This window comes from Capricornis sumatraensis, chromosome 3 (genome assembly GCF_032405125.1).
Source record: "Capricornis sumatraensis isolate serow.1 chromosome 3, serow.2, whole genome shotgun sequence".
NCBI lineage: Eukaryota > Metazoa > Chordata > Mammalia > Artiodactyla > Bovidae > Capricornis > Capricornis sumatraensis.
Genome location: NC_091071.1, coordinates 34,465,197 through 34,490,728, shown reverse-complemented (window position 1 = coordinate 34,490,728; position 25,532 = coordinate 34,465,197). Strand labels below are relative to the sequence as shown.

Here is a 25,532-nt window from a genome sequence, read left to right as displayed (position 1 = left end):
CGTGGTTGGGGAGCTGGCGTGGAAGCACCATGCAGCCTTCAGGTGGTTGGCGCTGCTGCGATGGCACTGGCGGAGTGTGTCACACCAGCAGGGGGAAAGGACCCGCAGGGGGACGGATTTCCCTGGATCTGGGTGTCAGCCTCCCCGGAGAGGCTGGCGGCAGCCCCTCTCCCCCCTCCCCCCAAGATGCCCCGGAAAACCCAGGAGAGCATGAATTCTGGGGGTGGCACCAGCTGCCGGATGGGAAGCCGGCATCCACATCCAAATAGGGACCCATCTGTTTATGAGCGCATCTCGAGGCATGCAGAACTTCCCCGACCAGGAACCCGTGCCCTCCCCTGCCCCGCAAAGGAAGTGCAGAGTTGGACTGCCAGGGAAGGCCCTGGGACTTCAGATTTTTAAGGTTAGAAGATGAAGCATCTGGGCTTCCCTGGTGGCTCAGTGGTGAAGAATCCGCCTGCCAGTGCAGGAGACACAGGGGATCCCTGATCCGGGAAGACCCCATGTGCAGAGGAGCAGCTAAGCCCATGCGCCTGCCTCCGCTACTGAGCCTGTGCTCTGAAGTCTAGGGGCCACAACTACTGAGCCCCCATGCTGCAACTACTGAAGCTCGCTCGCCCTGGAGCCCACGCTCTGCAACAAGAGAAGCTGCTGCAACTGGAGGCCCACACATCCCAGCTGGAGAGTAGCCCTCTGCTCGCTGCAAGCAGAGAAAAGCCGGTGCGGCAATGAAGATGCAGTGCAGCCAAAAATAAACAAATAAATAAGTGTGTGTGTGTGTGTGTGTGTGTGTGTGTGTGTATGTGAAAAGATGAAGATGAAGCATCTGACACAAACTAGGCATCCAGCCCTGGGAAACAACTTCCCATTCGTAATACATCAGGACGGGGGCACCAGTGGACCACCTGTGTGTACTGACCACCAGGGAGGCCAGGCAGGCTCACAGGCCACCACAACCCTGAGTAAGGGGTGTGGAGCTGGGACTTGGTCAATCTGTGGTTTGGAGGCCCACAGCCCTGCAGAGGCTCCCAGGCCAGGACCCAGACCCGTCTGCAGAGCTCCAGCCGGCCATCTGATCCTGTGCCCATCAGGCAACCTGCCGGGTTTTGCTCAGATCTCCAGAGAGGTCCACGGGCAGGAGTGTTTGGTCCCACGGCCAACACAGTGCCGGCTGTGGGTAGTGTCCTGGACCCCCCTTGATTGGCCTGCTTCAGTCACCACGGTCCACCCACGAGGCCCTGCCTAGCTCCCCAGCAGTGGTCCGTGAGCCCAGGGAGCCACTCCAGGCCTCTCTGACTTAGACTGCCCAGTGTCAACTTAAAAAAAAAAAAAATCCAGATTTTTCGGCTTCATAATCTGTGCACAGGTGGGTTCAGCAGGTTTCGGGCTGTCCCCTTGGCCCAGCCCCTGAAGTCCCCGTCATCCCAGAGCCTCCTCACTCGCTGCCTCGGACAACTTGACCTAGAGCACCATTCCCACTTCTTAGTCTGTTTATTTTGTTGCTTTAAAAGCATATTTATTTGGCTGCGTTGGGTCTTAGTTGTGGTGTGTGGGCTTAGCTGCTCCAAGACATGTGGGATCTCTGTCCCCGAACCAGGGATCGAACCTGCGTCCTCAGCATTGCCAGGTGGATTCCTAACCACTGGACCACCAGGGAAGTCCCACCCCTTGATGCCCGAGGCCTTGGTTCTGGGTCCCCAGACCTCACTGTAGACCCAGGCTGGGGTGCATGGGACCCCATTCTCTCCCTGAGGCTTCCCCAGGCTCCTTCTTCATCTGAACCGACCTCCGGGGCTGGCCAGGAGGGGCCAGGGCTTGGGCTGGGGGAGGCGGAGGAGGTTGGCCCAGCCCCTCTTTCTCCCAAAGCTCTCATCTTAAAGTGGGGTTCCCCTCCTTCCAGCAGGGAGGCAGCACTCAGAAAGGGGTGGCAGTGAGTGTGGGTCTCCAGGCTGGCTCTGCACTCAGCAGGCCCTGAGTGCCCAGCCCGGGGGCTTCACTCCCTCTCTGTCCTGGTCACTCGCCTCCTTGCCGGCCCATGGTGTGCTCAGTGGTGATGGCCTTTATCAGGACCCTTGCTCTGGTCTTCCCAACCACACGGGCCCCCCGAGACGAGACAAAGAACACCCCCACCCCAACACGGGCACAGTGTGGCAGGCACTGGGGATGCCTCCCGTAGCTTCCTGCCAGAGGCAGGAGATGCCAGAGGTGCAGCAGGGTCGGGAGAGCCAAGCGCAGCCGCGCTGCCATCCCACGTATCCACCGCCTGCCCAGTGCGGGGTAGGGTGGAACGAACCAGCCCAACAGCAGCTCCAACCTGCGCGGCGCTGGGTCTGAACAGATGAGGGGCCGCCTCTCTGCTGTGGGGAAGGGACCAGGCGAGGCTCCACGGGGCTAAGTGCGGGTTCTCTCCCACAGCATCTCATAACTCCACATGCAAGCTGACTCGCTTCAGTTATGTCCGACTCTTCGCGACTCTGTGGAGCCCGCCAGGCTCCTCTGTCCACGGGATTCTCCAGGCAAGGACACTGCAGTGGGCACATGTATCAAATTGGCTCTATCTTGCTATGAATGGGGCTTCCCAGGTGGCGCTAGTGGTGAAGAATCTCCCTGCCAATGCAGGAGACCTGAGACGCGGGTTCAATCCTTGGGTTGAGATCTCCTAGAGCAGGGCATGGCAACTCACTCCAGTATTCTTGCCTGGAGAACCCCATGGACAGAGGAGCCTGGAGGGCTACAGTCCACAGTGTCAGAGTCAGACATGACTGAGAAACTTAGCATACACACCATCCAGGATCCCTCTGATGGTGCCTGCCCGCCCCCTTCCTACCCCGGTGGGTCAGTGCCCTCTCAGACCTCTGCTGAAAAGGGACCCTGCCTCTGAACGTGCAGACACCACTCTGATCAGCCCGCTCCCCAGGGTGCCCGGGACCCTGCTTCCAGGCCTCATTAGAAGTTAACAGAGGGCACGAGGTGCTGAAGGAGGACCTTGGGGGAACTGGGCCCTTATTTCGTTTGGTTCCCACCCTGCCCCTGGACGCCCCCACGGCTTCCTCTAATGAGGTCAAGAAAACTCTCAGGCACTAACGAGGGCTTTATGTACTAACTCAAGACGGCTCGAGGGAACTCACCATACCACCACCACCACAAAGCGAGGAAAATGTGGTCAGGACCCCTGTCACATGCGGCGATTTACAACTAAACCAGGGACTTCCCTGGTGGTCCAGCGGTCAAGAAACTGCCTTGCAGTACCAGGGACTCTGGCCTGAGTGTTCCCTGGTGGGTCAGTGGGTAAAATATCTGCCTGCAATGCAGAAGACCAAGGTTCAATCTCTGGGTGGGGAAGAGCCCCTGGAGAAGGGAATGGCAACCCACTCCAGTATTCTTGCCTGGGAAATCCCACGGAGAGAAGAGCCTGGCAACGTACAGTCCATGGGGTAGGAAGAGTTGGACACGACTTACCGACTAAATCACCGCCACCACTGGGAAAATAAGCCCATGCCACGTTGAAAGATCCTACATGGCACAGGAAAGACCTGAATCAGCCAAATAAATAAAAAAAATTACATCAGTGATAAAAATTCACCTCTGCTACTTCAGTCACATTTCAGATACTCAGTAGACACCTGGGGCGTATAGCTCTCTCCCTGGGCAGGGGACAGAGCAGATCCCCCTCCGCCACTACTTAGGTCATTCCACTGGGCATTGAGTGGTCAGAACGCCAAGGCCTAGACTGGCAGAAATGCCAGCACATGCTCAGCTGCTGAAATCCTGTCCGACTCTTTGCGACCCCATGGGCTGTAGCCTGCCAGGCTCCTCTGTTCATGGAAATTTGCAGGCAAGAATCCTAAAGTTGGTTGCCATTTCCTATTCGAGGAAATGCCAGTATCGCCCACCCCACAGCAGGGATCTGTGGTTTGACCTTGACATTTGAAATGGATGTTTGCAAACAGTTTGCTCCTCTCATCAAGGAGACCCTTTCTCCCACTGGACTGTTTCTGGTAGTAACAGGAACCTCAAGCCCCTCGAGAACGATACACTGTGGTTCCGGGGTCCCCAAGCGAGGAGTTATTTTCAGGTCCAGCCCCATCCCCGCTGCCCCCATCGGTTTTATGAACTTGGACTCAGGCTGTGGCTGGGAAGGAATGGAAGAGAATCACAGTCAGTGTGTGCTGACTGCCCACACTGTGAAATGGCCTTTGAGAAAAGCCTTTTAATAACCTGGGAGTAAGTTTCAGTGACCCAAGACTTTCATCTACCGTCGGCCAAAACCTAAAAAACAAAAAATTCCGAATAATTTAATAAACGTTCAAAGTCGTGCACCCGGGGAGTGACTTTCTGCAGGAAGACAGCGCTGTCTATGGTCACTGCGGGGACCCGGGCATGAAGGCCCTCCTCCAGGTGGAGAGCAGCCAGTGGACCACACCGTGTCAGGTGGGGGACGCGAGGCCACCTCCCCCTGGACCACGCCTTCGGCCATTCCCGTATTTACAGTCATCTCAGTGTACTCGACTGCTGCCTGGAAAACCTCAATCTCTTCAGCTTCAACAGGAGGAGGAAGAGGAGGCAAGAACCCCCAAAACCTTGCCATGAAGCGATAAAAGGTTCCCCGGGCCTACCTGCAGGGAGAGCTGATGGCTCCCTCAACTTCCACGTCAACTCACTGAATTATCATTTTTATAGAAAATTTTATTCAACATACAACATTTTCCAGCAAAAAGGCAATATACAGGAAGAGTTGGTGTACACTGCTGCTACAGAAACAAACAAACAGAAAAATATTGGAAAAGGATGAAAACTAAGTGTGATCTGCTGATTCTATTTTACTGCACTCAAAACTAGACACGCAGCTGGCGTCAGCTCCAAAGGAAACGGCCGGACTGAAAGAAAACCACACACGATGAATGTCGACACCTCTGGGGGCCACTCCGTCACCCGACAGAAGCCACCACCTCCTCCCCGTGGTCAATTGTACATGTCCATTCCTTAAATATACAATCTCATTTTTCCTTTTTTTTTTTTTGCTTTTTATTTTTAACTTTTTTTATACAAAGTCAACAGCTTGCGAACACCAGTGGGCATACCCTCTTAGCTAAAAGGCCCTCCTTTCTTGGTTCCGTCTGTCCCATTTGAAGCAGACGAGTCCATTTATAATTTTTTCACCTGCTCGAATGAACTCTTGAGATCATTAGGTTTGCCCAGAGGCAGCATAGTACACCTTAATTGGATTTGAACAGTGTTTTTTTGTTTTTTGTTTTTTCAATTGAATAAAAAGACCCCAAAGTGTCTGGTCAAGCCTGTATTCAGTGCATCTGCTCTGCAAACGGGCTGTGGGACGCAGGGGCTGACGGAAGGGAGACGAGTTTATTAAAAAGACCCAGGCAGCCGGGGAGACCCAGGAAGGGGCAACAGGACACCAGTGAAGGAAAGAGCGCTATTTATTAGGTTGTGAGTTTCTCTGCTTCGCCTTTACAGATGCACAAAAGGTCATTGAAAGTATAACTGAGGGAAAGACGTCAGACGAGCCTAAACAGAAGACTTCCTAGCTGCGGGCTGGTGGCCGGGCCCCGGGGAGGGGGTCAGCCATGCCCGGCCAGCGCTGCGCCCGCCGGCCGCACCCCGACACGCTGACAGCGCCTGGCATCGTGGTCACCGTAAAATAACTCTCATTGGCATCCAAGCTTTATAAAAACACCTTCATTTTTCTCAAAAAGGGCAATCAATAGATACAGAGAAGCCAAACTGAACAGCCTCAACAAAATAAAATTAACACCAGCAGCAAATCCTCTTGCTGAAGACGTGGGGTGGTGCTCACGCACCAGAGTTCTCGGCTGTTGGTAAGGGGCACACCCACCACGGTCCGCCTCGCCCGCCCGCCGGGGAGGAAGTCAGTTATGGATTTTGATGGCCTTTTCAAGGTATGTGTAGCGACTCCTCTTCGGGGCTTTGTTGAAGTGGTCAAGCCCGAGCCACGGCCGAGGGTGAGACATGTTACCTGGTAGGGAGAGGAGACGGTCAGACAACTGAGCCAGCACTCGGGCCCTGGGGTCAGGAGCAGCCGAGGGGCCTCCTGGGCAGCACGGGCCCCCACACCCCACCAAGGTCACTGGCTCCCCGTGTGGCACTGTCAGGCGCTACCCCCCTCGCCATTGTGTGATGCCCGCCAAGATCACCGGAAGCAGGCCACTGTCCCTCCCTGCTCCACAGAGGACGAGAACGAGGCTCACTCCCCAGCCAGGAAAGGGAGGCCTGGTCCTCGAACCCGGGGCCACCTGCCCCCTGGGCCCTGACAGCCTGCGTCTCCACAGGAGGGCTCTTACCAGGCTGAGGTTCAAAGTCTTTCAAGTTTACTTCATACTCATCTTCGTTTATGTACTGATGTCGGCCCATCATCACAATTGCAAATTTAAACTGACAGACAAAAACGGAAAACTCCGTTAATTCCGAAGAGTAGTGAAACTCACACCTCTGGCAAAAAACGAGTCAAGGCTTTAGCATCCCACCCGACAAATGACTTGCTGGTATCCAAGAAACGTGTACCTTTTCAAACTCCTTTTCCTGGATGTCCAGCAGACTCTGAATCCGCTTCATCACCTCTCTGAAATGCTCGCCCTGCGGAGGACAAAGGGCGTGTATGCTCACACGGCTCACGCCCACCTGTGCAGCCGCCTGGGGCAGCGTCCCAGGCTGAGTGGGGCGGACCCGGGGCGGCCAGCCAGCCGGCAGAAGGGCGCCTCACCTGGTGTATCCTCAGCAAGAATGGGATCCCGAACGTCCCGAACACCTCCTTGTGGAAGTGAGCCACCGTGATGAGCATCTCGTTCTCCTTGTCGATGTCTACCTGGTCCAAAGGTATTTCCTGGGGACACACAGAGTGGGCAGACGTTCGGTTAAGGCCAACACAGCACTGCACGTTTGGATTCCGAACTCTGACTCATTCCTCCAGCAAAGAAGTGAGGGCAGATTTTTGCCACAAGGTCACGGTAGGGGCTCACGAGAATGATGAGGGTTTAAAGTCAGAAGAAAGATCTAAACCTCAAAGAAAATGCCGAGTTTTAAGAGACCAAATGATGAATCACTGCAGCTACTGCGGCAATCTCAGCCGCTTTACAATTATCAGGGCTCGGGTTTCTGATTAGATGTGCTTGGCGATCCACCAATGAAATCAATTTCTAGGGACGAACAAGCGACACATTGGGAGTGGGGGGGTGGGGCGGGGGCCTTGGGGGCAGATGGACAGCGTTGACAACTGTCCAACAACATGGACGTACTCATGTCACCAAATGAAGCAGACACTTGAAACAGTAGCTTTTAGGTCAGGTCTACTGTATCAACATTTAAAATTTCAAAACCTGGGAGAATTAACCCCAGGGATGGCAACATGTTCTGGGAGTTGCTGTGTTACCTGAACAAGCCACGGCCCCCACCTCCCACCAGGTCATAGCAACCCCCTCCCAACTCCCCAGCCCCTGCCCCTCGCTGCAGTCAGAGGACACGCACCTCTATTCGAAACGTTCGACTCGTCGCAGGAGATAAACATTCTAATAGTTCATCTTCTTGATGCACACCAATAATTTTGTAGCTTACAATTTCTAGCAGCCTGTGCAAAGCAAGGAAGAAAATCAACTATACAAACTCATGGGGAAAAAGCCAACAAATGGTTTTCTACAAGGGTTTTATTACAAAGTATGGAGATCTGCTTGTCCTTATCAAGATCTAAGTGTCAAAAGCAGGTATCCATGGGGAGCAGACAGAACACTGGCCGGGGGTCCCCTCGGAAAGCATGGTAAGGCCAGTCTGAAGGGGACCCTCGGGCCAGGGCCTGGGGAGGGACCTGTGCAGGCCTTTCCCACAATGGTTCCAGAGTAAGCAGGGTTGGTGATATTCTTCTCACTCGTTAGATAACAAAGGCCTCATTCTTCTGTTAATTTTGCAAAGAAAACATTCTGGGGACCAACAGCCCGAAGGACTGTTTCATCCTCTGTGCTGCCCGGAAGACAAGGTGGTAAGAAGAGAACCCAACTTTCGGAAATAAAAACTGATCATCAAATCTGGTGCTTCTTCCCTCGGCCCGAACACGAGAGAAATGGAGGATAAGCAACCCGATTTCCCCGACACAAGAGAGCCCCAAGTTTTCCAGTTTCAGCCGATCATTCTGCTTGAGTTCACTTCCTCTGCTTGGCTTTTTCTGCGTGAATTTCCCTTTGTACTGCTGCTAATTAGTGTCAAGAATCAGGGAGGGAAAAACGGATGAAAAACCACGAAATATTTAAATAAACTGCTGCCAAGGACAGAAAAGCCGAGTACGGTAATGATGCATCAGGGGCAATGGTGGGGTCAGGCTGGGGCCACCCCATCCTCCATCTCCGGGAAATACTCACCTAAGTTTCCCTGATGCCTTCTCGCCAAGCTCCACAGCCTTTTTACATTCCTCTAACAGGTCCCGGACGCACCCGTGCTTGTCTGGATATAGTGTTATTTCCTAAGAAATGACAAGATCAAGGCTTTAGGGGAACCATGACACACACGGGGCCTGTGCACTCAGCTCCGACACCTCCCTGCCAACCTTCACGCAGACCACCCGCCCAGCCTGGGACCCACCCCACAGTGCTGTGCATCTATCAACGGCCAGGTTGAGGCAGAAAGCTCGCGGTTCCCCGGACAGCTCCTCAGGAATTTCTCCCCCAGAACAGTCACGAAGAGCCTGTCCAGTTCTCAACGCTGAGACAGACGAGGAGGCCCAGGGTAGAGCTTGTCTCCTCACCCCGACAGAGTGCACAGGGGGCAACACTGATGGCGTGTGGTCCAGGTCCCTCTCCACCCGGTGGGGCCAGAGAGGCAAACGGCTAGGGGTCTGACTTGCCAGAGGAGCCACCCAACACGGGGCAGGGCGCCTGTGAGGTGCCAGGAGAGGCTGCCGGCCCCAAGGCCAAGCATGCAGGTCCCCGTCGGTGACAACAGTCCCGACACTGTCACACCGTCACTCCGCTGCAGCCCCGGGGGCGGCGGAGGACAGAGCTCACCCCACCTCCCATCCAGTTCTCAGACGCTGGGGCAGGGTCTCTAACACACGCTGCCGCTTATGACCTTTCTGTGGTTGTTTCAGTTGTCAAGTCGCTTCAGTCATGTCCAACTCTTTGTGACCCTACGGACTGTGACCCTACAGACTGTAGCCCACCAGGCTCCTCTGTCCATGGGATTCTCCAGGCAAGAATACCAGAGTGGGGCTGCCATTCCCTTCTCCAGGGCATCTTCCTGACACAGGGATAAAACCCATGTCTCCTGCACTACAGGCAGATTCTTTTCCTGCTGAGCCACCAGGGAAGCCCTTTGACCCTGTTACCAGGAAGTTTTTCAAGGCCTAAGGAGAGAGAAACAACAAACAAGCCACAATAAAAATAAAATTTCATACCATGAAAATACTTACCTCTTCCCTAAACTGGCTGTTTAACCATATACACTTAAAACTTCGCCTGTTCTCAAAGTCTGTGATTTTCATCTTAAGCTGTTAAGAAAAAAGAAAGGCATTTTAGACCCATCCCAACAGAAACCTGAGTCTTCTATGACCCACAGTCTGTTAACTTGGGCTCATACCTGCTGATAGTACAGTTTCTTAGGTTGTCTAGGCTTGAAGAACTGTAGCAGATCTCTTAAAGTACCTTCATAATTATGTCTAAGAGGATTACCTGGGCCGTCCCTGTAACTACACAAGAGAACAGTACATCAATACAAGGCTTGTTTATTTGCCTAAAACACACACCCGTGAGTGAGCATCAAGGCAAGCTTCTGCCCTGCCCCCTCGCCCTGAAATGTGACCCCCATCCCCGGGTCCCCAGTCCTTGCATCTGTCACACGGGAATGTTCTCTGCATGCTACACGGAGTCCTGGCTGGGACGGGCCCAGCCAGAACACGGGAGGGGAGGCGTGTGGTCTTTAGAGTAAGGCTGTCTTTACACAAGGCTGCCTGCTATTCTGACACCTTGGAGCAGTGGGGTCAAGATGTGAGTGGTGACAATTCTACGCTGAAACTAGGCAAGGCGAGGTGGCCGGCTGTGAGCTGTGTCCATCAGGGGCTCTAACTAATGAACGGGCTATGGAAAGCATGCAGTCAGGACCCGACGACGGCGGGCGTCTGCGGGTGCGGCTCACCCTTGAGACTTGAAGAACTGGAGCAGCATTGGATCGGTGTTGAGCCTCTGGGCGACCGTCTTTGCCACCTGGAGGGGAGCAGAGAGTGAGGCTTCCATCCTCAGAGCAAACTGAGCCTGGCCCGTGCACTTAGCACTGACAAACTGCTTAATGTTCGAACGGGGCATAAGCTGCCGGAGTTTAAATGCCCCAGAAATTTACTATTTAACAGGGATAAACTATATTTCTTAGTATGTCTCCATGGGAACAGCATATCTGAGGAAGAACTTTAAAAGCACTTTTCACTTTTAATGGGGAGGTCTATATTTCCTTTAGGCTATTATTTTAATAGCTCACACTTGGCATATTAAAACAGAAGCAAAGCTGCTGAGGGGTAGGGAGGATCTTGAAGAGAACATGGCCGAGGGCGGGGGAGTCAGGGGGACACTGCTTCTGGTCCCGGGTACCATCAACACCAACCAGCCTGGAGCAGGAACTTCCTCAGACAGTGGATGGTAACCCCTCCCCCAGAACCAAATCCACTACACAGCCTCATCAGCAAGATAGTTTTAATGTAAGAACGTGGTCTTCCTGGTGTGGAATCTGAAGGGAAGAGTGTTTGATCCAATACCTGGAAATAATTCATCCTATTTGACAGTGTCACCACAAACCCAGGATCGTTGGGGATTGTTTTATCACAGAAAATCACATCGACACGGTGGTAGAGGTCTCGGAAGTATTCCTTTGCAGTGGGTAATTCACTATTATCGTTCTCGGGGTCATCCCTGGGGAAGCGGAAGAAACACAGACGATCGAAGTCCAGGCCAAGGTTCACTGCTCGCTTGTTTTAAAAAGGCACCGTCTCCCACGCAACAGTGGCACAAGCGCTGCGGATCTGAACTCGGGCCAGCGTTTCCCGAAGCCGGGAGCCTGCCCGGCCACCAGGAAAAAGGGACCGCGGACAGAAGGTGAGCCCTGAGCGGCTGCTTTCCACGCCTGATCTCACTCCCGAGACAGAACGGTGCCCTCTGGACAAGGAGGAGGACTCAGGACGCACGGCAGGGCCCACCCTGCCGGCTGTGCAGGGTCCCTTCCCTGACCGGGGCTTGGTGAGCTGGCACTTTCCTTCGACGGGAGCGGGTCACCACTAAACCTACAATCCTCACTGCCTGTCCCTTAAGGAGAAGTCTGCCGCCCCACTCTTGACCCCATGTTTGGCGGCCTCCCCGTGGCCAGGGTCCAGGACTGTCCTGCCCAGCCACAAGGCCTCAGGAGCCTGCTGTGCCACCAGGCTGCCTTCAGACCACACACCTGCTGGCTCTCATGAAGACAGACTCAAGCGATTACCCGAGTAGGTGCAGGCTAAGGAATTTCATGTTTTCAGGAAAACACAACACTTTCGCTATTCCATGAAGACCTCTGAACCCCTGAAAATAGTTATCACACTCACTGTCACCATTTTTAGGAACTAAAGGCATCCAGTGAGGAAAAAGCTCACCACCCCTAACTCCCAAACTCAAGAGGAGGCCAGCTGCAGTTAACACGCTGCCAACACCAAACAAAACGTGTCTCAGGGTCTAGAGGTGATCTGTTTTCTGGTTCCAGGACTTCGGATCTTCGTGCAAAGAGAGAAAAGCCCTTCAAAGGGTACGTACTTCTGAAACACTATAATGTCACCATCCATTAGCTCATCGAGGGCTTTGTCAAGAGACACATCATAGTCCTGAATTCTCTCTGTTAAATTCGGTTTAACTTCCTGCAGTGAAAGAAACGGTATGGTTATAACCCAACACCTGTCCAGTGTTTAATATGGCCACACACTCTATGTCCTTTCTCTACACCCAATTCCATTAGCTCTACGTTTTTAATAATAATCATGGACACCCACAGAGGAGACAGTCAGAAGCGGACAGAGAATCCTGACTTGACACCAGCCCACTTGGCTGTGGTCTTCACACTGCAAATTCAGGGGGAGCCACACAGATAGGAGCCGTCCTTCCCAAACCACCACTGACGTGAGAATTACAGAAAAATAAGGATCCAAACCTCATAGAGGATAAGGCTAGTATCCTGGATAAATCCTGCTCTGTCGCACATAACCGGGAGCAAGTCACCTAGGTTCAAGGAAAATAAAGAATCCAAGGCTGCGACATGTGGCAACTTGAGCAAAACCTGCTCAGAAGGCAACTGCAGTCAGACTTACGTATTTTACAGGATATTGGTGTGTAGATATGCCCACAGTAATTCAAGCTCCGTGTTTTGGGATCGTACATCTTCAAAAACAACATCACATCATCTGCAAGGTCAACAGACAGGTTCTGTGGGATCTTCCAGTCAGTGCCAGGCTGACAAGTGTACACAGTAAGCTTTAGTAACAGCCGAAGTGACAGAGCGGAGCACTGGCAGCTACTGCATGCCGTGAGGGCTCCTAGAGGCTGAGCTCAGCGTCGTAGCGCTATTTCAGACATGAAGCCCACGGAAGCGCTGCATCTGAGGCAGCGAAGACGAGAGTAAGTGCAGACAACGTAGGAAACCTAGCTTCGAGACCCGATACTCACTAGCTACCAGGGGATACCTGTTCAGGGTTGTGTCTGCGTTTTTGCCGGAGAAGTGACCACTTGAAGCAGTACAACAGAGCACACTCAGACCACCTGCTTTGTAAATAAAGTTGTGCTGCAGCAGGCTCTCTTGCCTAATCTCTGTGGCCACTTGCTTGCTCCAATGGCAGGCAGAGGGTCATGGCCCACAAAGTGCCAAGTATTTACTGCCAGCCCTTGAGAGCGACCCTGCTCCACCCCCTCTGTACGTGCAGAGCAGCACAGCAGGGGACATGACCGGTGGCTGCCACCTTCTCCTCACCTGCCAGATACTACAGCCCACAGTCGGTCTGAGTTGACCTGACTGTAGAGATGTTAATGAGTATTCTGGGGACTAGTGAGATTTTGCGAGAAAATGCTTAGCCCTGTGTTTAGCATGATGGTCCAGGACTTAACTCCGCCCTCTGGGGGTGCCAGGCTGGGCGAGGGGGGCACTTACGATCTTTATCAAACTTGGGTAGCGTGGCTCCACTAGCAGCTAGCTCCGGATCAACTGTTTCCAGGAATATCGTCCAGGGGTTTTCATTATCACTGAGCTCAATCATCTATTTCAGAGAAAGAGGCTGGGTTTAGGAGACTTAAATGGCTGAGAGAGACTTGAGTAATGACAAGTCTGGTCCCGTGCCACGGGACCACAGGCCGCACGGCAGGGCCCGCCCAGCCGCTGGCCGCGCTCACCGTCTTGCTGCCGTCGGCCTCGTTGTCCAGCATGGCTGGCCGCTTGGTGCCGTTGCTCCTTGCCTGCATAGGCCACAACCGAATCTGATCTTGTGGGAATCCCTGGAAATATTCACAGTTCAGTTAATCGAAGCACAATCAGTTTGTAGTTTAATTTGGTATCAAGGTGACGGTTCTATGATTAGAAGGGGGAGAAGTGATGCTGACACCTCTCCCCACGTGTGGGGCGGCGGTGCGCTGGCGGCAGGGGAGCTGCCGAGGGCACGACCGGGAGGGAGGGAGCCCAGCAGCACCGGCCCCGGGGGTGACCACCCACACCCAGGGGTGGAGGAGGGAGAGGACCGCCCGCAGGGGGACGCGCACTCACCATGGTCTGAGAGAGGTTCTGGACAAACTCCGAAAGCGAGGAGTTTTTCAGCACTTTGAACACAGTGTATCTCACTTTTTCTTCATCGTACATGTCGTTCCCTTGATGGCCACAAAACTGGTCCTCTGCGACGATCTGCCAAGAGGCGTAGAAACACAGGCAGGGTTCACACCCAAAAGGCAGAACAGAACCAGGCCACACAGACGGAAGCCAAGGTTCCAGTGCTAAGAGCAAGAGCAACCCGTCTTTTGCCTTCTTCAGAAGACCCACGCAGAGAAACCCCAAATGACCAAGCATGAACTCAGACAGTCATTTATTTAGAAAAGACCAAACCGAACATTTCTATGCAGCCAGTCTAAACTCATCCCCAAGCTTCAACTGCAGGTCCACCTGGGTGAGAATCCCCAAATATAAAGCCAGGATACACACGTACCTTTTACTCAGTCAACTCGTTACAACTGCCTGTTTTCTAACTGCAACTAAATCATGACCCAACAGGAGCCCTCGGCACCCCAACAGCACCCTCCCGGCGGCCCCTGCTCACCTGCTGCTCTCCAGTCCCCTGCCCGTTTCACGAACGCTCGCACACCGCTGCCTTCTCTGGCAGCTTGAGTACCTCTCCCATTCATCTAAGCCGCCCCCTGAACTGGAAAGAATACTCTGAACGGTCAGGGGACTAGCCTGAGTGTCCGCTCAGCTGTGTGCTCACGGGGCTCGCTTGCCCTGGCACCCGTGCTCGGGAGGAAGACCAGGTCCGTGGAGCTGCCACGCCGGCCGGAGGCTGACCTGCACTTGCATGTAGAGATGGGCCTCCTGCCGCTCCTTCCGCTTCTGCGCCTCGATCCTCTTCTCCTCCTGCAATCGTTCCACCAACTGCTGAGGGATGTCCTGGTCGGTGACAGCTTGTAAAACCTCACCTGGGGGACAAAGGCACCTGCCTTCACCTCTGTGCATTACGCCAGCACGAACAAAGCCTTCCTTTAAGGTAACGCCGCTCTCCACGCTCAGTCCACATCCAAACCCACGCCGGCTGCTCCCAGGCAATGCCGGGAGGGCGGGAGGGCAAGCTCCACGCATCTGGACCTGCGGCTCCTAGGCCCGCGGTCAGGAGGGGAGCTGGCCCGGCGAGGGCAGGCGCCCGGAGCACTCACTGAGCTTGGACTCGCGGATGTAGACCAGCATGTAGGCATTGGTGCAGTGCCGCACGGAGAGGTCGTCGTCGTGGCCACCATAGTTGTGCTCGATGGCTTCCTCCTTCGTGCACCTGGACACCACGTCGTCATCAAACTTACACCACTGTGACGGGAACAACAGGGGTAAGACGCACAAAGGAGGAGGTGGCGTTTCCCTGAAACACCTCCTCTGCCGCGGGCGACCTGCAGAAACTCGCCAGCACTCTCGCCTTCCTCGTCCCAAACTCCGGGGAAATTGCTGACGTCCACCCACGGGCACTTTTTATAAGGTGCTCAGATATCAGCCGAGCTTTAGCTCAGGCTCCATCACAGTCCACCGGGCAATAACGCCTATGGCTGCAGGCTCTGCACCTGGCCGTGGGGGTCCCACCATCATGAACCCCCACTGCGTGAACTAGCAGGGCTCAACCTGCTCTGTTCCTTGCTGGGCCTGGACACAGACCCCCAGACCCGCCATCTGCTCCTCCTGGTGAAGGTCACATGATGGGACCCACTTGAAGCAGGCAAAGCCAGAGTATTCATTATACATGGCACATGCGGGAACACGCACCGGTTGCCACCCCACCCTCGAGGGCCACAGATGATAAGTGTCAGACGTAAAGGGATCCTGTCAGATCTAATGTCCAATACTAAGACTGTATACATAAAGGACTATCACAACTTAAATACACTTTGAAAGTATCAGCAGTTAACACAGATCAGAACGTGCAGACACGTCAGAGGCCAAGAAGGAATCCTTGGCCGCCAGCGCCAAGTCTGAAGCGAGTGTCACTGAACTCCCACACGGCCTCTTGGCCACCTCACCGCCTGACCCACACTTACCTTGCCGTCCCCTTTGGGGTTGAGATAAACCACATAATGTCCACCATGATTATCTCCACTATGAACCAGGACCGCATGAAGAATGTAATTTGCAGGGTCTTTAGGATCAGTTTTTTGCAAAAATTCATCAAGTGGTAACTGTTCAGGGAATTCAAACCTATTTAAAAACAAAAAAATCATTTAAAGAGAAATCCAGGTTTCACTTCCGGTAAGACACTTCACCTCAAGGTTTTATTTGCTACCAGGCCCTCCAGTTCACTGGCTCCTTGTTATGTGGAGAGGGCAGGGAATTTGACATGCAAGCTTCCCAGAACTCCTTCAGATGACTCGCACATTGACAAAAATCTGAGGCTTGATTTGAGAAAAATGCCTACAGAGTACTGATACACCTACCAGAATCCCCCAATTCCAGGATATTGCGACAAAACACGCTGCCTTTTCTAGGAAGCGGTATCTCCTGGAGGACTGAGGTGGGAGGCAGAGCCAGCCCCACACTGCCCTCAGGGACTCGGGGCCGGCATGCAATGTACACAAGTACTCTACAGGCATTTTTCTCAAATCAAGCCTCAGATGCCAGAAAACAGGACTCCCATGTGACAGCTCATGACATCAAAAAACGTCAGCAACCGATTCTAATAGAACCAGGAAGAAAACCAAGGTGAGGGCCCAGCAAAGCTCCTGGGCAGGTTGGACGTGCCTGCAGGCCACTGGTCTGTGAGCTCCGCCATCTCAGGGCCCACAGCGAGGGGCAAGCAGAGACCCGCAGGCCCGGCTGCTGCAGGCGATGGGGTCAAGCCATGCCCTCCCCCGAGTCTGGGGGTGACTGGCCACCATGCAGGAGGCCGGTTACTGTCAGGCTGTACCCTCTGACCAAGGGACAGAGAGTCACTGCTCCAAGTTCTGTCTGCTGAACCAGACGAAGCTGTGTGGGGGTACCAAACTTTTACAGGTGCGTTAAGGGCCTAGAAAACACATGGGGCAGTGGGGGGAGCACACACACCCACACCAGCAGCCCTGACAATTCTAGCACATTCTTTAAGTCGATAGGAACCCAGAGACAACAAACCATTGGAGAATCCCGGGTAAAGCGACAGAGGGATATGGAGCCCCACTTCTAAGGTAAGCAGGGCCTGAGCAGCAGAAAGCACCCTCCCCGGGGTGCCATCTGCCTGAGGGCAGACAGAGGGTCTCCCTGGGCAGGAGACATGGCTTCGCAGCCCCTGAAGCCATCCCTTCAAAAGTACAGATCAGACTTCCCTGGCGGCCCAGTGGTTGGGACTCCACACTCCTAATGCAGGGCACACGGGTTCGCTCCCTGGTAGGGAAGATCCCACGCACCGTGAGGCTCAGCCTCCCAGTGCACCGCCCCCCTCCACCCCAAAAAAAGTTTGTCCCGAGGTGTCTGTTTTGGGACACCTAGGCAGAGGGGAAACCTAAACAAATGGGAGATGAGAGCAAGAATACAAAGACTTTAACAAGGCAGCGAGACTAACCCCCTGCGTCAGGACGCTGGGTAAATCTTATGTCTCACAAGCCCACTCTAGATTACCTATCATTGATCTTGATGTTTTGGTCCGTCTGAGGATCATACATAAATCGCATCAGCTGCAGATGTAACACTGGTGGCAACGTCAGGAATTTCACTCCTTTTTCTGCCTCCTGAACAATGAAAAGGAAACGCAGGTTTAGTTCGCCTCTGGTTACTTCTCCCACCCACCAAAGCATTTCGCAGCAGGATGGAAACACATGGGGGAAGTCTGCTGGGGAGACAGGTACAGGGGCCTTTAAATGCTCTACGTGTGAGATCTCCTCTCAGTCTGTATCACACTATCTTACTGCCCAGTGACGGGGACGAGGAAGGAAACCGAGGCACAGGCACTTGCTGCCCTAGCAACACAGTCACTGGACTCTGAAATTCTGGAGAAGCGCGAGAAAACCAAATGGAAGAGAGGAAAGCTGCCTGTGGGCACCGTCCCTCCCTGGGGCAGTCAGTGCTGGCTGTTCACTCCCACTTCTGAACACACTCCCTCTTGCTGACAGCAAGGTCCCCTGCCCGCTGGCACGGCCTCTGCCCAGCCCCCGCCTCACTCCCCTGTCTCCGCTCCACCTCGGCCAGCTCCTTCCTCACTAAAAGCAGCCTTGGCCAAATCCAGCTGCCACCAGGCCATCGCCCATCAGCCCTTCCTTCTGAGCTGTGAACCTTATGTCCAACAACGGTGAAGAAACGCCCACCTGGAGAAACGGGTGTCCACGAGCAGCCACACCTATGTGGCAATGTTCTCTGATGTACATTCTCATGTCTAAAGAACAGGGCAGTTCTGAGAAGAACACCAAAAACCCAGAAACCCACTGTCATGCAAAGGAATGGCATGGTTTTAGTACCACTCGGGAGAATAACAGAAGGATCCTGTTTCTTGGCCACTGTCTCCAGAGACTCTAATATACATATTGCTCACCCAGACCCCAAAACATTCAGTGTGGCTAAGGGCGGTTCTTGTGACTTGTGTTTCCTAAGCATATGCAGCAGCATGTTCCCTAAGAGACTTCCTGATCTACACCCCAGCACCCCGAGTGGCCTGACCCGGCAGGAGGACAGCAGGTTTGTGGCGCACTGCAGCACGGGTGCACTCATGCACACACTGCTTTAGCAAGCTTGGTAAACACGGGGTGCTCTGAAACACTCATGAATTAGCTGAGTCGGTCGGTCGAGATTACAAGGCCGGGTGGTTGGACCCATGTGGACGCTGCTGATCCACCAAGCAGCCTGAACGGCAGGCTGCACAGGCCACCGGCCACGCAGACTGTGGCTGGGTCGCACCCTCAGCGCCTTGCAGAGTTCCTGCAAGGCCGAGTGGCCAACGGGCGGGGACACAGAGCACTTGGGCAACAAACAGCAGAAACGCGCCCCTCATGCCTGAAGTTAGGATTGTCAGAAAACCAGCAAAAAGGCAAGGCAAAGCACCATCGCCACCAGCCACCAAAACCAGAGTCCAGCAACTGAGCTGCTCTCCCCGTGCCTGGGAGAGATGACAGAGTTCTGAGCTGGAGGACGCAGTGAGTCAGGGGCAGCGTCGGATGGAGAGGGAGGGGCAGGGGAGTCGGGTGATGGTCCCGCCTCTGATCCACAGGAGGCTCAGCCACCTCCTGCCCACGGCCTCCCCAGCCGGGCACCAGCGACACGACCAGCTCTCTGCTGTCATGTCCAGACTGAGAAACACGATCCTTCCGCGCGCTGCACACCAGCAGCGCATGGACAGACTCTAGGGGGTCTCCAGCTCGCGGTTAAGCGCGGGGTCTGAACACAGAGCGCGAGGACCACAGGGGACAGTGGCCCACAGTCTTAGTTACCTGCAGGCCGTGCTCCCCGGCGTCGTATTTATTGTCGCCGTCCAGCTGTTCTACCGCCACGTAGTCCACAAATGATTCAAATACTTTCAGGAGAGAGAGAGAGAGCAAAGTCAGCCAAAGTTATCACTGAAGCTTCGATTATAACACAGCCAACTGCTCAATTCAGGCACCAGAGAGGAACGAAGATAGCAACAACCGCAGCCATGAACACGAACTTCCAGGTCTGCACCTTCACTGACCCAGGGAGAGGTGTACACTCTCAAGCAAACTGAGGGTGCTGCTGAGTTGGCCAGAAAGTTTGTTTGGGTTTTTCGTAATATCTTACAATATTATCTTGTCTTACGATAACATGGAGTGGATGTTTTATTAATAATAACATCAGCAACATTAGAAACAGCCGAGAATGCGGCCACGTGTAACTCTGAACAGTAGAACCTAAGTGTTCTCACCCCTAAATTTAAAACATAAACGGTAGTGAAATAATGGACGGGTTCACCGACTAGACGGGGGAGTAATTCTCTCACAATATCCACGCACACCAAATCATGATGAATACTTGCTAACCCTTTATGACTGCGTCAATTATACCACCAGAAAGCAGAAAAGGGAGAACCCAGAACTGATCCAAGGATGGCAGCCAATGGACCAGCAGAAGAGTCTAGAAACAGGCCTGCACAGATAAGCAGGGCCCACCGCTGGCAGAGGGGCTGGCAGAGCACCTCGGGTCCACACTGGCCCCAAGTAGAAAGGAACTGCTCTGGGTGGGTTGGAGATCAACAGAAAAGATAAAAGAATTGTTTGCTGATGCTTCAGGGAAGGCATTCTTAGGCACAAAAAGCAGAGTGAAACACTGGATTTCAATTATGAAATTGTTAAACAAACGGCAAGATGGCAAGAGCAAAAAAAGTGAGCTCCAGATGCAAGAAGAGCCCCAAAACCCAACCCACGAGCCCACGAGGAACCAGCCGCATGGTGGTCATGATGGGGAATAAGCAGTGCGCCCCCTGCGCTGGACTTTAGTACAAGGGCAACAACCATTTTCATACGCTGAGTGATGGCTGTGCAGGACCCCGCGAGCCCTCCAAGGCCCCAGCTTACTGCCTAGAGCAGCGCTGTGGAGGGAAACCCCAGAATCTGAGAGAGTGTGGGGATTATAGGGACCTCTGCAAGATGGCGGGCCCAGAGGAGCCCAGGAGATGTGCTCAGGCTTCTCTGAGAGCCTTGCTGAGCACTGACCAGGGAAGGACAGTCCCCACAGCTCACCCCAGCCTGGAACAGCCCTGCTCTCCGCAGCCACAGTGAGAAAGCCCCACAGGGACGGGACCTTGGGCAGAAAACCTGGCAGATACTGCCTCGGTTGTGGGGACAACTGAACCCCACAGCTGCAGCAAGAGACCACACTTAAATAGGCCTCAAAAGCATCAACTATCTCCACATAATTGCAATGCACCCCAGGACAGAGGTGAAGAACAGCCAACACAAGATAAAAGTCACGACAGCTGACATCTGATGAAAGACGACTGGACCGGCAACGGGGCTGGAACTCACAGCCCGTGATGAAAAACGAGTCGACGGAGACAGATCCAGAAATCATAGGATTAGCAGACACTAGCAGACATGGACATCAAGTTACCGTGGACGACATTCCGCACGTTCCAGGAGATATCCAAATCACCAATGAGCTTTTGAAAAGGCGAACTCTCCCTGACTTCTAGGCAAATGCAAATTAAACCCAAGACAGCCCCATCTTCCACATCCTGATGACCAACTGGATGTGGAACAAATGCTCGCACCTTGCTGGGGGGTGGCAGGGATAAATGGCTGCATCTGCTAAGCTCGAAAAGAATGGTTTCCAAAGTCCTGCGTTATATCCCCAAAGCAGAATACTAAACAGCAATGAAAATGATCAGGTAACTGCTGCCACAAGTGCATGGAGGCAACGTTGAGAAAAGCAAACCGACAATTACAAGACTATGCCCTACATTCTCCCGTCCTTGTAAACTAATCCAGCAAAGGATGTTAGAAGCCCGGAGCTCCCCAGGAGGAGAGGTAGGCAGTGGCAGGAAAAGGCCAACGTCTTCCTTAATTAGCAAACGTTTTAGTTTCTTGACCTGAATGGGGTTACCTGTCTGTAATGTATTCATGAGATACATTCATCATTTGGACCATTTTCTCTACAGTGTATTTCAATAAAAACCGCTCGCATCAATGAAGCATTACAATGAATTGTGAAAAAGTCGTGCTGTATGTACACAGAACTTACTGTTTTTCTTTCCTTTTATACTTAGCTGGATATCATAATAGTCTTCTCTTCTGTCAGATCGGTAGTCTACTTCTTTACACTGGATATAAGACTACAAATAAGGAAAATGCGGTGGCTTAGGCATCGAGTGTCAGAACACAGACACTGAGAAATTTTACACAAGTCACTCTTTAAAACTGGGAATGGACATACCACCATCTTGCCTCTGAATAATTTAGGTATGGTGCCTTCTACACACGTGCCTTTCATCTTGTTTTCCACATTATCAAGCAACTGGAAGAGAAAGTTTTGGCTTTCAGAAAATGTTACGCTTAAGCATTACACAGTAATTTGAAACAGCACTAGGAAATTTCAATGGTCAAAGAAATTCTAGACTATAAATATTATGACCTTTAGCATGCAATTATCAAAAACATACAACATCTTCTTTCTTGGTTGGATATTTACAAAAATAACTACATGCAACAGTTGAGATTAACCCTCTATACAGCCTTTGGAATGAATTAGTAATCTGTAGTGCCTTTAGAAGCATTTTTTTATATTCATTTTTACCTCTGTGGAAAAGCATGTAAATTGAGCACTAAACTTAACTCGTATTGGTCCACACCAAGAGATTAATGAGGTTGAGCCTGTCAACAGGATTGACTGGTTTGTCCATGGATATTTAATGAACTGGATTCAATCCAGCTAGTGCTGCAAAAAAGAAAACACACCTTGCCCAGCCAATCACCTTGAATTGCCATTTCACGTGTGTGTGTCTCGCATCACGACTAGAAGAGTGGGCACCTGCTAGTGACTAGAGGCGGTTTGGGGGAGAATCACCCACACAAAGGTCTGCCTCAACCAGGACTTGTTTCTCGGGCTACTAACTGGTAGATTACGCCAATTTAACAAACTTAACAGTCCACTGCCTGTACTGGTTCCCCTCACACTTTCCTACCAAATCATTTTCCAATCTTTCCGGCCTTTAAATGAGATATGTGCCATCTTTTCTTTCTAGCCTAGCCCTGGTCCTGAACAAAGATGGGCATAACTGGAATAACAGTGACTAAAGGTAGGTCTGAGGTTTTGTTTGGTAACAACTTCGAAATATGAAATGTAAGAGGAAAAAAATTATGGCAGGAAACTCACCACTCGACAGAGCTCTTGAACATCGTGTTGCATGAAGCTATCTAACGTTTCCCACCTTAGAAAGATAAAATGAATGTACGTTGAAACTTCTAAATTTCACACGAGAATACGTTAACAAACTAAACTGTATCACCAGTTACCATTCTTAAACTAATTTAGAGGATTATTTGGGGGGGTTATAATTCAAAGCCAAGCTGAACTTTATCCGGACACCGAAACGCTCCCAACTGTCTCTTGTTCTAAATGCCTTACTGCATGGGGAGGCCGCGTTCGCAAGTAAACGCACAGAAAGCTTGGAGACCATCACCTGTCCTTTTCCTGACAGGCAGACCTAAGTGGTGCATTAGTTCTCAAGCAAAATTCTAAGAGCCTCCATTTACAAAGAAGTCAAACAAACAACACGGGTAAGATGCCCCAACACCGCTGTGCGCCTGGGCTCTGCTCTCAGCCCTCTGCGTCCACTAGCTGGGAAGGTCTCCGCACACGCACCCGAATGACTTGGTCAGCTTCTTTGTTCCTACGGGCTTATCGCTGTGCTGTAGCTCGTAGAACACTCTTTGCAAGGCTAAAGGGACACTTTTGGATGAATCGTCGCCCTCTGTTGGCATCATGTACACAGCCTAAAAGAAGCAATTCAGAAGGAAAAATGGAATCTTATGTGAAAGTATCATTTCTACCACAATGACTAAGGTAGATGGGTAGGGCTTCTCACTATCCCCCCAAAGAGTCTGAATATTCTCCCAACACTCGTGGACGTCTTTAGAGACAATCTAGAAGTTACAAGAAAGTGCAGAAACAATTTTAAACATTACTCATAGCGTACCATCCAATGAGCATCACTTCTATTTCATACTTCTTAGAGCAACATTTTTTAACTTAGCTTGACATGTGAACAAAGAAAGTTGATGAAACCTTCAACGCTACTGAAATTATCCACACTCAGCCTCTGATCTAATCCTAGCTAGGTAATTACTGCTTCCTGGAAGACTAGTGCGATGCAAACGGGAGTGCCAGCAGACCCGCCAGCGGGTCTGCGCCATTCTCACGACCTTCCTAAAGTACAAGTAACTATCCTGTTAGATTTTACATTTTATCTATAAAAACTGAAAACTCAGATTACTAGCCAGTAGTCTTTCAACTCATCAACCTCCATATAAAACTTTTCATATCTTGCTACTACTGACTTTCATATTTTAAAAAAAAGCTTGATTATTTCCAGCCTAATAAAGTTAGGTTTGCTAGCTATACCAAGCTTCTCATCACACCACTTGGCTTCACAAGTGTCTGAACAGCAAGGAATGAAGCTACGTGTAAGCATGAGGCAGGGCCCTCCCTGGAGACAAGCCTGGGGCCGGGCTGTTCTTGCCCCAGAATCTTGCAGAGAGAAGGCAGGCTGGGGAAGGCTGAGGGGGAGAAACACCATCCATTTACCTTGCGTAGCTGGTTTGTGAAAAATAAAGTCTGCAGCAGGCTGTTCATGTAGCAAGTCGCTCCCTGATTCTTTAAGCCGACGTAGCCCGTGTGCTTCTTTGAGTCCCACCTACGAGACCAGTTTGAGGTTCAGGAAAGGCTGCGCCCCCATGCTTCTGCCACACGTGTGGGCAGCATGGCTGGGGCCAGCTGCTCTGTGCAACCACCTCCGCCCCCATCCTGACACGGGATGACGTCCGAGCACCCGCCTCCAAGGGAGTAACTCATCGCCAAGCCAGCGGTCCTGCTCACCCGGCTCCCTCCAGCGTCACCTGTGTGGCCCACTCAAGTGCGGGGACTGGGGGAACTCAGTCTCACTGGAGTGGCTGCGTGGCTGTCATGTACCCCGGGCACTGCTCCCACATACAAGCTACACGGCGGTCAGACTGGTTCCCTCGCACACGCATAACACACACGTGTAGTCGGTGCAAGGCAGAAACCGCTGAAACCCTCTTTTCTGTAGTACCACGTACACGAATGAGGACAGGTATGCCGACAGGATCAGGCCTCAACTCCCAGAGCCTTTTCTCTTGAGTCCGTTGTATCTCTGGCTGCTTAGGACACTGAACCGTCTGCAGCACCCCCACGACCCCCCGTAGTAACAGGAAGCAGAGGAGCCCTCCCTCTCTGTGCAATGTGAACATATGGCCAATGCTAGACGTTTCCTGTGAGGTCAGCGTCGGCAAAGACTCAGACGCTGCGGGTGTTAGGTTTTCTGGAGTAAGACAGTTTTGACTGCTAAGTCTGAAAAACCCATTCTGCTGTTTTTGTTAGTTAAAAGACATAAGTATAGGGGAACACAGTTTTAAAACGAGGGCAAAAAACCCCCACAAAAAACTAGAAATACCACCTTGTTGCCCACCCTTGGCCCGGGATATCTGAATATGATTCAAGTGTACAATTCAAGTGTGTGTTTCAAAAAGAAGTCTGATTTCTCTGAAAGTAGCCCAATTAATATGAAAACCAACAAATCTCATTTGTTTTTTAAAATTCCCAGTGCCACCAAACCACCAGGTCAGTCTATGCGCTCTTGCCAGAGGAGGGCCACGTGGGAAGAGAAACGCGTGAGCAGACAGGGCACCTGAGCCTGCCTCGCTCCTAGACAGCACCGTGCTGCTTCAGTGCTTGGCCTCGGGACACCCGTTCTGCTCCAACCTGATCCCAACGCACCAGCTCAGCCTCCGGTGCCCCCTGCAGACTCCCCTGACACCCTGGCCATTCCTCTCCCTTCTTATCGGTCAGGGACCCAAAGCTACACATTCTTCAAGGCCAAAACCTTGCTCTTGCACACAGCCCTCCCCGACCTGGGAAAGGAGCCCATCCTCCCAGCTCCCCACCCTCTCCCCATCATCACACATGTCATGGCGCTGCCCAGCCCGCCAACAAAGTAACAAGCGCCTATGCTGCCACAGTTACTGTGATTAACTCCTCTGCCAGACCGGTCCCCAAGTTCTTTGAGGCTGTAAAACTGTAGCTGCCTCATTCACCACAGTTACAGTCCTAGAGCCCAGCAGCGTGTCTGGCTCATGGAACTGTGT

General features: G+C 52.4%; 1 protein-coding gene across 2 annotated transcripts in view; it reads right to left on the bottom strand.

The window, feature by feature from the left end:
• Positions 1-4,780: 4,780 nt before the first annotated feature.
• The window catches only part of USP7 (ubiquitin specific peptidase 7), a 54,845-nt gene continuing 34,093 nt past the window's right edge, over positions 4,781-25,532 (bottom strand). For both annotated transcript variants that reach the window (XM_068966887.1, XM_068966888.1), the window contains exons 6-31: positions 23,956-24,064; positions 23,014-23,144; positions 22,525-22,579; positions 21,586-21,666; positions 21,394-21,484; positions 19,131-19,213; positions 17,332-17,441; positions 15,783-15,939; positions 14,919-15,063; positions 14,554-14,684; positions 13,768-13,902; positions 13,401-13,502; positions 13,162-13,267; positions 12,329-12,421; positions 12,172-12,239; positions 11,781-11,881; positions 10,757-10,910; positions 10,147-10,214; positions 9,592-9,700; positions 9,425-9,502; positions 8,379-8,479; positions 7,498-7,597; positions 6,737-6,856; positions 6,538-6,609; positions 6,318-6,408; positions 4,781-5,992 (exon numbers count right to left, since the gene is read on the bottom strand). In XM_068966887.1, coding sequence (XP_068822988.1) covers positions 5,886-5,992; positions 6,318-6,408; positions 6,538-6,609; positions 6,737-6,856; positions 7,498-7,597; positions 8,379-8,479; positions 9,425-9,502; positions 9,592-9,700; positions 10,147-10,214; positions 10,757-10,910; positions 11,781-11,881; positions 12,172-12,239; positions 12,329-12,421; positions 13,162-13,267; positions 13,401-13,502; positions 13,768-13,902; positions 14,554-14,684; positions 14,919-15,063; positions 15,783-15,939; positions 17,332-17,441; positions 19,131-19,213; positions 21,394-21,484; positions 21,586-21,666; positions 22,525-22,579; positions 23,014-23,144; positions 23,956-24,064 — 2,698 coding nt within the window. In that variant the 3' untranslated portion in view covers positions 4,781-5,885. The remainder of the gene's footprint in view (positions 5,993-6,317; positions 6,409-6,537; positions 6,610-6,736; positions 6,857-7,497; positions 7,598-8,378; positions 8,480-9,424; positions 9,503-9,591; positions 9,701-10,146; positions 10,215-10,756; positions 10,911-11,780; positions 11,882-12,171; positions 12,240-12,328; positions 12,422-13,161; positions 13,268-13,400; positions 13,503-13,767; positions 13,903-14,553; positions 14,685-14,918; positions 15,064-15,782; positions 15,940-17,331; positions 17,442-19,130; positions 19,214-21,393; positions 21,485-21,585; positions 21,667-22,524; positions 22,580-23,013; positions 23,145-23,955; positions 24,065-25,532) is intronic.